The 12259-nt window shown below is 44.7% G+C and overlaps 1 protein-coding gene across 22 annotated transcripts in view; it reads left to right on the top strand.

Moving 5' to 3' along the window:
• The window catches only part of LOC144115527 (uncharacterized), a 339252-nt gene that overhangs the window by 310307 nt on the left and 16686 nt on the right, over window positions 1-12259 (top strand). For 5 of the 22 annotated variants that reach the window (XR_013311435.1, XR_013311432.1, XR_013311427.1 and 2 more), the window contains exon 4: window positions 7285-7360. Coding sequence is in view for 8 of the 22 variants with exons in the window: in XM_077649938.1 (XP_077506064.1) it covers window positions 7376-7397 (22 nt within the window). In the remaining 14 variants the exon portion in view is untranslated. The other 17 variants (XR_013311433.1, XR_013311428.1, XR_013311425.1 and 14 more) reach the window with 13 other exon arrangements.

Raw genomic sequence — 12259 nt, 5'->3', positions numbered from 1 at the left:
CAGACATCAACCAGCTTCTAGCTGTGTGACAAGATGGCTCAGCATTGTGCCTGCCTTGCGATGAATCGTGAATCAGTGGGCTGCACTGGAAGCCCACTTAGAAGCAATGGAAAATATAGAACGCTGCTACGCAGCAAGAATACATATTAAGCAAAATTTACACTGATGAGCAAAATTTACTTTTTGAGAAATTTTGAAGCCCGCTTATCGGTGAATTGGAGCGAATGAACAAGAGTTCCCGGGTTCGAACCCGACAGCGGCGGCCGCGTTTTTGTGGAGGCAGAACGCTAAGGCGCCCGTGTGCTGTGCTATGTCAGTGCACGTTAAAGATCCCCTGGTGGCCGAAATTATTCCGGAGCCCTCCACTACGACACCTCTTTCTCCCTTTCTTCTTTCACTCCCTCCTTTATCCCTTCCCTTACGGCGGGGTTCAGGTGTCCGCCGATATATGAGACAGATACTGCACCATTTCCTCTCCCCCCCCCCAAAAAAAAAACAACAAACTCCTTCAGTGCGAGGCCCCAGTTTCTGTCGAGATAGATGAGACATTAATTTCTTTTGTGAAAACCTTAATGGCCAGAGTTATAATATGTCTGCAGCTGCGTAGAATGACAACACCGAATGGGAGCAGCACATATTACATTTCAGGACATGCAGTGTGGGAGTCGTTTTTCTCGACAGCCTATAACACTGCTTCCCTCAGAATCTCTTACAAACGTTTTCTTTTGGATAGGTGCTGCAACTGTATTCTTGCGTGCAATAAAAGGGCACTGAAGAGGCTTCCTGCGAACCTAAAGAAGCTTGACGTGAGCGACTATAGTGCCTTCCCGAACCAAAAGTTGCGAAGTACTCCGATTTTGACCGTCGCTCATTCGGTGCTTTTATAGCTACAAATACAATTTATGCGATAGAAGAGTATCGCCACCTCCAAACAAGAGTCGGCTATCTGGCAGAAGATACCAGGTTCGAAATGCGGTAAAATGCGGTTCAAAATGAGGTAAGCATGGGAAATTCAAAAAAGTGTTGCTGGCAAGCCGACGCCTCCTCTGATGTGTATGCTGCACACTCTCTTTTTTGTCAATACCCGTACCAAACGACGTCGTTGAACGAGTGTTCAACTAGCTAGGTCTTGCTCACTAAAACCGCCCTGCGAAACAATGTCTAACTAGGCTTTGCAAGCGCTCCTCCGCGTGAAATTTGGCCTGGCCAGGCCCTACAATGATTTTAAACCGGCCAAGAATTTTTGTCCCGTTTCAGCTGTAACATTTTGTATGGCCCTAGTAAAGCCCCTAGATCAGCTTTGCTTTTTATAAAAGCTCATGATGGGACTTTAGGCCCTAGCAAATCCACTTCAAAATCAGCTCATGATTCCTGAGACTCCTCTCTACCTACTTTCTTCCGTCTACTGTGCTAGGTTTTGTGCTAGTCGCTATCTGTACAAGATTTTGCCTTGCAATGTATTGCGCGCGCGCACACACGCAGACACACCCACGCGCGCACACACACGCACGCACACACACACGCACGCGCACACACACACACACACACACACACACACGCACACACACACACACACACACACACACACACACACACACACACACACACACACACACACACACACACACACACACACACACACACACACACACACACACAGTGTTCTGTTTATTTCGTTGTGTTCAGTGAAATTGTCGTCAGCTGTAACTACACTGTATGGCTGAATGCATACCATTGCTCAGAGAGTTTATTGTGCGAAGCTATTTGTGCGTTGTCCTTTTTGTGACTTTTATTATTTGAAAGAAAAAAAACGACATTTCTGATGAAGATTTTCATTTGCCTACTGGATTCGCTTGCATGCCAGCTTTGCTCCACTCCTAATAGTATTAAGGAAATGTACTTGCGGGAAATAATTTACATAGCTAAAAAACAAAGCTTTTTGGCTACATTTGGCAATCTGTGTTTGCAACTATCTGTCAACCTTGGTTATGTTGTGGAGCAGTGCCTCCTCGGCGTTTCAGTAGGAGCGCTATGAGTAGTCAATGCCTCTGTTAGCGTGCATGTCTGCATGATACGCACCCCTTTCTGGCGTCTGAGGTGTCATGTAAGTAGCGCGCCCAGCGTAGCGTTCATCGTTTGTGTCTGCCAAGGAAGCTCGCATTCAACCTCCGTGAATCAACCGCTCCTTTGGATCGCCGAGCGCTTGGGCTGGCGCTTGAGAAAAAAAAAATTGCGTAACCGTTTTCTCTAAAAGAAAGCGAATCCTTAAAATAAAGACTTTTTGGCCCACGACGGTAATCGGCTGGCGTTCAAGTTTTTCGGCAGCTTCCACCGTTATGTTCAGGCCTTATCCCGCTATGTGCAAGTGACATACTTTACTTTTGATTCCTAAGTAGTTTTGTGCAGTTATCTGCGTTACTTGTGTCATTATTGTTAATCTATTATAGCGTTATTTTTATGTGGGCACTAATAAAATCTAGCAATAGATTCCGGTTTCCACGTGCAAACCGGGTGAAATTTCCGAGGTTTTGTTTAGAGAAATCTAAAAACGTTGTTTAGAGCTTATATTGCAATTGGTTCGACCTGAGCGCTAGTTAAACGCACAAAAGAATGGGGAATGTTACTTTCGCGAAAACCGGCTTTGTTCGTAGCGAGCGAAACTCATTGTCGGTGTAGCGCTTGCATAGACGCCATCTGCAGATTATCTGCAGGCGTTAAGAAAGATGTGAAAGAACCAACTGCGTTCTCGCCAACGCGAATCAGTATCAAGTCGGGGGCAACTTTCTCTGGCTGTGCATGGAGGGAGGCTACGAGGCGCCGGCTTCCACAAGTGCGCTGTTTTCGCGCTCACTAGCCAGTGACGCTCGGCCTCACTTGCATGCATTCGCGGTTGATACTTCGCTGCTACGAAGGGCGCAGAGACGGGCACCTTCACCTCACCACCCCATTAGCGGTCGCATTGCAGTCATGCTCGTTTGTTTTTGGCCTCTTCAAATTCTGAAAGGTCGCATGCAGCATCTGCGACTTTGAGTCGGGCGCGCCGCGAAAAATGGAGAGAAAAATAAAAGCCCCTCAATGTGTCAGCGTCCACTAAAACGTCGCTAGCATTCCCGTGGTGTACCTAGCCGCCTAGGTACCACGCCTGGCGCTACGAGCCGGCCAAGCAACATTTCTCGGCTGCTAAAGCGCTGTTAGGGACGATCTTGGCCTTGTTAGGCAGCACGAATCGTTTGATGCATTTGTCTAGGTACACTTCGGCAAAGCTAGCGACTTCTCGGTGATGGTGCTTTGCAAGGCGTTGGATGGCTACAGTTGAGTAGTGCGTAGCTAGCCCGTCTGTCCGTATCTCGGGAGTGAGTGGTGGAGACAGCAAAAACGCAGATGCTGTTTCGTGTATGGAGCTGTCGTTAAAGTCAGTGGCGTCACTAGGGTCAACTACAGCCGGTGCGGTAGCCTGCCGCGTTACCTTCCCCTTCCCGTTCATCACCTTCTCTATCCTCATGTGACATGTCAGTGCACGCATTGGTGGACGTTAAGATACCCGGGTTCGAACTCGACCGAGGCGGCCCCGTTTCGATGGAGGAGAAACACAAAAGGCGTTCGTGTTCTGCGCGACCCAGGTGGCCGAAATTATTGCGGAGCCCTCCTCAAGGGCACCTCTTTCTCTCTTCACTCCCACTTTAATTCCTCCCTTCCCTCACGGTGCAGTCGAGGTGCTATATATTTGCTCTATTATTTACTGCACCATGACCTTTCCTCGAAATCACTAATACCCAGGTGGTCTAAATTTTTCCGAAGAGGAACTACAGCACCTCTCTCTTCTTTCATTCCGTCTTCCATCGCTTACCCTGAGAAGCCTGTGTCCTTTGCTCAAAACCAATCTCCATGCCCTAGCTGTTTCATAGTGGAGCTCCCCCTCTACGACACAACAGATAATTCCCTAATGTATCACATGAACAGCCTCCTCACAGCACTGCACATGGTGCAGTCTTCTGACACGTGCACGACGAAGTGACATAGGTCCATTTTTTTGGTTTCCCTGTTTTCAAATTGCTAGGAATAAAAATCAGGTGCTATTCTTTTCTGGTTATTTTTACCACTTAAAAATGCATGATTGCTTATTTTCTTGCTGTATAGAATTGCTATACATTTGCTTTATTATTGTCCCAAACAGGTGGTGGTGGTGGTGGTGGTAGTAGTTGTAGTAGTAGTAGTAGTAGTAGTAGTAGTAGTAGTAGTAGTAGTAGTAGTCAGCATAACCGATGGATGGTTGCCATGAGAACCACCAGTAGGGTCGAAAGACGAGGGCATGAATAGAGCTGAGAATGCGTAACCGTAGGCTGGTTACTGTGGAAGGAAAGTATGACAAGAGTGAAGTTTGTAACTGGAAGGTGGTTACTATGGCAACCACCTGGAGATTTGTTACTTTGGAAGGAGAGTATGACTAGAGTAAAGTTTGTAACTGGAAGGTGGTTACTATGGCAACCACCTGGAGATTTGTTACTTTGGAAGGAGAGTATGGCGAGACCGGAGTGCATAACTGGAAAGTGGTTACCATGGAAGAAGAGTGAGAGTAATATCTCAACAGTTGCAAAAGTTGTTCCGATATTTAAAACTGGTGACCCTAACAACCCATCTAGTTACAGGCCAATATCTGTACTGAGTGTCGTCAATACCATTTTTGAAAAATTGCTTTCCAACTGAAAACCTTTCTTGATGCTAATCATATTATTTGTCCTCAGCAACACGGATTTCTTTCTAGCAGGTCCACGTCCACGGCTGTAGTTACTCTATCACAGCTTATCCTATCTGCTCTTCATAATCATAATGTTGCTGTAAGCGTATTTATAGACATCAAAAAAGCTTTCGACACAGTCTCACACTCCATTCTTTTAATGAAACTGGAAGCATATGGTGTGCATAGCGGGGCACTTGAATTCTTTAAAAGTTATCTTTCTTCACGACAGCAGCAAGTTGTCCTCAAACAGTTCAAGTCTGCATACCAAACTGTTACGTGTGGTGTACCCCAGGGGTCAGTTCTGGGACCGCTTTTATTTTCAATCTTTATTAATGACCTCCCCAATGCAATACAGTGTTCTCAAATTTTGATGTATGCGGATGACACTGCACTTATCTTTACTGGCAACTCACTTGAGTCAATAGAAAAACCTATTAACAATGAACTCCAACGTATTTCGTCCTGGTTTCGTAATAATCATCTAACTTTAAACACTGAAAAAACTAAATATGTTATTTTTCGTTCAAAACAAAAGTGTATTGAATCAAGTGATTTTTCTATATGTGTTGACAACAATGTTATTGATAGTGTGCCTTCTTTTAAATATTTAGGGGTCATGTTTGACTGCCACTTGTCTTGGAAGGAACAGGTGCACAATGTGTGTAAAAAGATTGCGTGCGGCTGTTTTACCTTGGCTAAGGCATGGCGGCACTTTCCACCTGCTATTCTTAGATCACTGTATTTTTCATTATGTCACAGTCATCTCAGTTATTGCAGTGAATCATGGGGAATCACATACAGAACGTATTTAACACCATTGCTAAGACTACAAAAACGTGCCTTGAAAACCATGGGATTACCTTCTTCGAATAGTTCTAACAATAACATTTTTGACACAATGCAAATCATGTCATTCACAACCCTACGCGATTACAAAATAGCTCTTATGGTTAATAATATTATAAATACCAACTACCCCTTACCTCTTGGTGCATTCAGTATTCCCGTCCGCAACACTAGACAAGCCAGCAATGGCAATTTTAACCTTCCAATTTGCCATAATGCGTACGGAGAAAGACGAATAGAATTTACAGGAGCGAAAATTTGGAACTCGTTGCCAATTGAAATAAAGCAAGCTAGGAATTTCAAACTGACATGCAAGAAACATTTTTTGGGAATGGAAGCAAGGCTACAAAGTTAGTTTTTCTTCAATGTGTTTGTGATTGCTGTCCTATATGTTATTTTGTATTGGACCGCTTACTAGCCTCATTGGCTATTGGTCCAAATATCTGTGTATACATTTTGTTTGTGTTACTCAATAAAGACTTCTTGACTTGAATCTCGCATTGCACTGTTTAAACTACTCGGTAATCTAGCATTTGTTCTTAGTGCTTGTAAACAATCAGATGTTTCATAAGCAGCTTAAACTTTCTGTGTCTAAGTGTTGTGTGTGCTGTAGCATTTGCATGTAGGTTTTCTGGACATAGAAGAAATGGTCTAGCCTTGGTTTTTTCATTCCCAAGTTTTTTACATGAAACATATATAGTGAACACTGTGATTACTAGATTTTATAACCTGTGTCAAATAGGTCGTCTGTATGCTAGCACGAAGGTTTTAAGAAGTTTTGCAAATTTTCATGTGTGGTGGTTGATTTATTCCGCAGAGAAATGAGTCTAACTGGGTGACACTATAGGTGTCCGATTTAAGCTAATCAGAAATGCATCTGGCAAGGAAGATTCATTCTGTAAAAAAACAAGATTAGCCAAGATGAATCAACAAGAATAGGAATTCAAAGTGTATTGACATTTTCACTCCTACAGTTGCCTTTCTTGCAATCATTGTACAATGATTTTATATGATTTTTACATACCAGGAGACAGTAAAAACAGTCTCATTGTGAACAAATCATAGGGACATTTAAGTCAATATGCTTTTGATGGGTGCTTGTTTTTTTACATCAAGTATGTGAGGTAGTGGAAACAGACAGGCTTGCTCTCAGGTGCATGGTGAAGTAACAGGTGTCTAGCCTTTATAGTATACAGCAGTAAGTACCCATATGGTGTGTCATATGTTGCACAAAGTTGCAGTTGCATAAAAAGAACCGTGATAATTTTCCTGTGCACGGATTTGTAGCTGGGCAATGATAGCTTCACTCACGCATTTTGAGTCATGAAAAATATCAAAACAAAAACTGTTCTCTTTCAGCACGCTCGCGTTGCGACAAGAGGAATTTTTTACTTTTTGAAATTTGCACATTGTCTCGTTCTACTCCTTATGTTGCTCTCTCACGTTTTTCTGCGTGGCATGCTGTGAATACTGCAGCTCATTGTTCTGAATGTCATAAGAGCATTAAAGCTCCTTGGCTGAATGTCTTATAGTAGAAACTTTTGTGATAGTGGATCAAAAGTTAGAAATAAACCTGGAAATTGGCAAAGTGTATATGTTTTGTCCCTGTGGTTCTGCTGGAGCTCTGTGGTAACAAGGAGTCAGATATGTGCAGTGTTTCAGCCACAGTTGCCTATAATAGGCTGTCTTTGTCTGTGCAGGTCAATTCAGGCTCTATTGACTGATGGGGATCCAAGCTGAGCAGGCTTGCAAGAGAATCCAGCGAGCTGTTGGCGTGTATGGACAACCTTGATGGCACTGTTGGCAGGTTTGAGTGAGAAAATGCGGCTCTACTGTAGATTGTAGTGTGCATTTATGATGTATGTTTGTAAGGTGAAGAGTTCTGAGGCTGCTTCGGCTGTATACTCAGTAGTGCTGCATTAAAAGTTTGCTAGCACTTAAAACTGCCAGTTGCAGTATATTTCATGGGGCATAGATCAGTGCTGTGGTAGTTTTAAGTTTTTTAGGGCCTGCTTTTAATTTGCATGGTTAACGGAATTTTTGATGCACTGTAAAGAGCTTAATGCTTGTTTTTGGGCCAGTGCATGTAGTCTACACAAGTTAGAATGACAAACTCTGGCAGTAGTACACAGTATGCTATTAATAACCGCCCCGCAGGGGGGAGTCTGCAGCTTGCACAGGCGTTGGTGAGTGGCGAGACACCACGGGTTCCCGAGCATCCGCAGGGACATCCCCGCAGGGTGATGATGGTGAACAGTGCATCACCACGGACCCGAGCACCTGCGCCTTGCTGTGCGTGGCATCGCCATGTCCAGGGAAAAGGGGATCCTGGTGGTTGAGCCGATGCCGAGTGTTCGGACCTTTAAGGCCCCTCGGCGGAGGCAACACACCACTTTGGCCCCAGCTTCCTGTAGATGGCACCTCCAACCTGACCCGCCCGGGGGAAATCGGCAGTGGCATTTTCCTATCCTCCCCTCCATCTTCCACTTTCCTATCTCTGTCTCACAACTCTCCTATATCCTACTCACTTCTTGGTTTTTCCTTTTTTCCTGGCAGCGAGGGTTAACCTTGTGTGACCAACTACCCATCATATTTGGTTATAGTTGTGTACAGCTGGCGTGGGCAGGACTTGCTTTCAAGTTCCTGTCACGTCCTCTTCTTGGACTCTGTGGTGGGTGGCTGGCACCATGACTGAATAACTACATTTTTTTATGGCTCCCCCCCTTTCAAAACCAGATCGCTCTCTCAAGAGTGGGCGGAACGAAGCAGGAGATTTTTTTGTCAAAACGAAACCGGCGTTCACCAAGTTTCATGTAATCCACAGTGAAAGCGATGAAAAACAAGCAGGAATAATTTCTTCATTCCTTGTGTCTAAATGTTTAACCGATACCTTGGGCCCTGGCTACAAGGTCTCAAAAAGGGCCAGCGGCGGCCCTCTCCTTGAACTGCGCGAGTGCATCCAGTGCTCGAAACTCTCAAACATTGCTTCTATAGGGGACATCCCGGTCTCCATAACAGCACATCGGTCACTTAACACTGTCCGTGGCGTCATCTCTGAAAATGACTTATGCACCTAAGTGAAAAAGAAATTCTGGAAGGCTTGTCCGATCAAAATGTCACAGATGTATACAGAATCAAAATCTGGAAAGACAACAAAGAAATAGATACAAAACACTTGGTTGTAACATTCTAGTCAAGTACACTACCAGAAACCATAGAAGTAGGATACCTAAAAGTAAATGTTAGGCACTGTATTCTGAACCCACGAAGATGCTTCAGTTGTCAAAGGTTTGGCCACGGCTCACAGAGCTGCCGCGGCTGCAAAACTTGCGCAAAATGCGCTTCGAAGAATCACGTTTCTGAGGAATGTGACGCAGCCCTACGCTGCGCAAACTGTGAAGGAGACCATGCTGCATACTCCAGGGTGTGTTTGTCCTGGAAAAGGGAAAAGGAGATAATCACCTTTATATAAAGACCAAAGAAAACATTTCATTTAGAGAAGCGAGAAGGCAATTTGCCCTCACCAACCAATTCTCCTTCACAGCGAAATCCAGCTTCGCTGATGTGGTGCGCAGGGTCGTAGCACCACACAGCACTCTGGCACCTGCCGAGGCGGCTTCTACCGAGCCGATGGCAGGGCCATCCACGCCCCAGGCAGGGACAGCGAAGGCTGCTCTGTCACCCCGAAAGCTGGAGGCACTGCTATAGTTGTCCAGGGTGGTGTTGCTACTCGAAAAATTGACCTAAAAAACTTGTATGAGGCAGCTGCTGTCACTGTCCTCGATTTTAAGACAATAACAATATGTTCCATATACATTGAACCTCACCTAACAGTCACACTTCACGATTTAGAAAGTCTTTTAATACAACTTCTGGAACCATATCTTTTAGTTGGGGATTTTAATGCCACTCCACTTTTTTGGGAAGCGAACAAACGGATTTCAGAGGCTGGATTTTTAGAAGATTTTATCCTCTGCAACACTGTCTGCCTCCTGAACACAGGAAAACAGACGTACTGTCCTCCAAGGCAAGCAGTGGGAAAATGAGCTGCCTAGATTTATCTTTTTGTTCACCAAGCGTTTTTACCGATTTTAAATGGGATGTTCTTGACAACCTGTATGGGAGCGATCACCTTCCTGTCATAATAAGCCTGTCATCCTCACCAACAGTCATCCCGACAAAACCACGCCGTTGGAAGATGCCATTTAGCTAACTGGGAATTGTTTAGAGAACAGGCCAGTTTAGAGAATATTGCTTTAGAACATCTCGGCATAGACGAAATAAATGATGCATTCACATCATGCATCCTTACTGCCGCCCCCTTATCAATCCCAAAATCATCAGGAGTGGTCCGTCAGAACCACAAGTGTGGTACACACGTGAATGCAAGGAAGCAAAAAAAAACGGCAAAATAAAGCGTGGGGAGTCTTTCGCAGATACCCAACACACGAGAACTTCATCCATTTCAAAAAGGCCAGAGCACAAGCACGGTATATTTGGCGCAATGCCGAAAAAACATCCTGGAGAGCTCATGTGTCTTCTATAAATAGTTCAACCCTATCGAAGAAAATGTGGGAGCAAGTTCGAAAATTAAATGGTAGCTACTCACCTTTCACAGTTCCTTTTTTGACAACACCCGGTACACAAACAAATATAGGAGAACAGGCAGACATATTTGGGGTGCACATTGCTGCAGTTTCAAGTTCATCACACTATAGCCAGTCATTTTTGAAATACAAAAGCACGGCCGAAAAGCACAGACTCCCAACAAGTGGGGGGGTAAATGAAAAATACAATTGTCTAATTACTCTTCAAGAAATAAAGTACTGTATGCCGGCAAAAAACTGCTCCAGCACACGGCCAGATACACTACGAAATGCTTGCCCAGGTTTCCCAGCCTGCCATAGAGGAACTCTTGAATTTTTTTAACAAAATATTCACAGAAGGAAAAATACCTAAGGAGTGGAAGAAAGCCGTCATAGTGCCACTCCTGAAACCTGGGAAACCAGCAACTTCCCCAAGTAACTATAGGCTGATAGCCCTCACTAGCTGTCTCCCGAAATCTTTCGAATGTGTCCTTAATATAAGATTAACATTTGTCCTTGAATCCCGCGAACATCTTGATGTCCATCAATGCAGTTATAAAAAGGGATGCTCAACGACAGACCATTTAGTTCGCCTCGAAAACACAATAAGAGAAGCTTTTATACACAAACAGCATTGTCTTGCCGTTTTCTTCGACATGGAGAAGGCGTATGATACAACCTGGAGGTTTTGGCCGCCGCGGTGGCTGAGTGGTTATGGCGCTCGGCTGCTGGCCCGAAAGACGTGGGTTCGATCCCGGCTGTGGCGGTCGAATTTCGATGGAGGCGAAATATTAGAGGCCCGTGTACTGTGCGATGTCAGTGCACGTTAAAGAACCCCAGGTGGTCGAAATTTCCGGAGCCCTTCACTACGGCGTCCCTCATAGCCTGAATCGCTTTGGGAAGTTAAACCCTCATAAACCATAAACCAAACAACCTGGAGGTTTGGGATCCTCCGTGACATAGCGGACCTAGGTATCCGAGGCAGGATGTTGAACTGCCTAAATGACTTCCTTTCCAACCGCTCATTTCAAGTACGCCTGGGATCAACCCTTTCCAGGAACTTCGTTCAAGAGAACGTGGTTCCTCAGGGGTGTATTTTAAGCACAACACTGTTTATTGTAAAGATGAGTTCCATAAGGAAAATAATCCCAGAGTCCATGATGTACTCAGTCTATGTCGACGACCTTCAAATATCTTGTACATCATCCAATGTAGCAACATGCGAGAGACTAATACCCCTGTCACACGGGACTTCTTCTCGGCCTTTGCCGTAAAGTTGTCTTATTGCACTAAAGGAGGAAAACCGAAAAGGAGCAGCGACGCTGCTACACGGCAAATCCAAAGGAGCTAGAACGCGGCCTCCGTGAATGCCAAAAGTCACCGCTGTGTGTGAAGCGGCGCTAGTAACATTATGAAATTAAAGCAGACGGTAGCACTTCAGCTAAGAGTGCTTTCGTTTATGTTGGAAAAAGTAGCTATCACGATAATAAACGAGCGTTCTGACGGTGAGAAACGAATATATTGAAACAAAGTTTCTTTTTTTTTTTCATCGTTCTCGGTCCGACCACGGTAGGCGCACTTTTCCGTTCGGCTCCTCGTCGTGTTCGAGAAGCGTGCTTTGTTGCTTGTGTCTTTGTGCACACAAGCAAACTCAAAACACGCACACAACAAAGAGCAAACGAAGAAAAAACAGCAAAGCAAGATGCGCAAGCACGTGTGTGTCGATGCGGCTGCTGAAAAGCGTTCAAGTCCTTTCTTAGCATTGTGGATGTCTTTAGTCATAGCCTCCTCTACGGTTAACTGCACTGTAACGCAAAATTAACCATTAAATAAGATAAATTAGATATTTTTTTATGGTTTCAAAACTAAAAATTGCGTCAATTTTTTATTCTTTGAGCTCGCTAGCTGGCGCTGCCGTCTGGGTTGCTCCTTTAAGCAACTTTAAGGCCGCTGACGGTCGCCTTTATTGCTACAAACCTTTATCGCAAAGGTCCCGGCGCTTTGCCATGTTGATGCGCGTCACGCGCCTTTGGGGCAAAGGACCTTAATTTCTAAGGCCTTACAAGTGCCCGTGTGACACGGGTATAAC

This window comes from Amblyomma americanum, chromosome 1 (genome assembly GCF_052857255.1).
Source record: "Amblyomma americanum isolate KBUSLIRL-KWMA chromosome 1, ASM5285725v1, whole genome shotgun sequence".
Taxonomy (NCBI): domain Eukaryota; kingdom Metazoa; phylum Arthropoda; class Arachnida; order Ixodida; family Ixodidae; genus Amblyomma; species Amblyomma americanum.
This window is presented reverse-complemented; position numbering and strand designations above follow the sequence as displayed.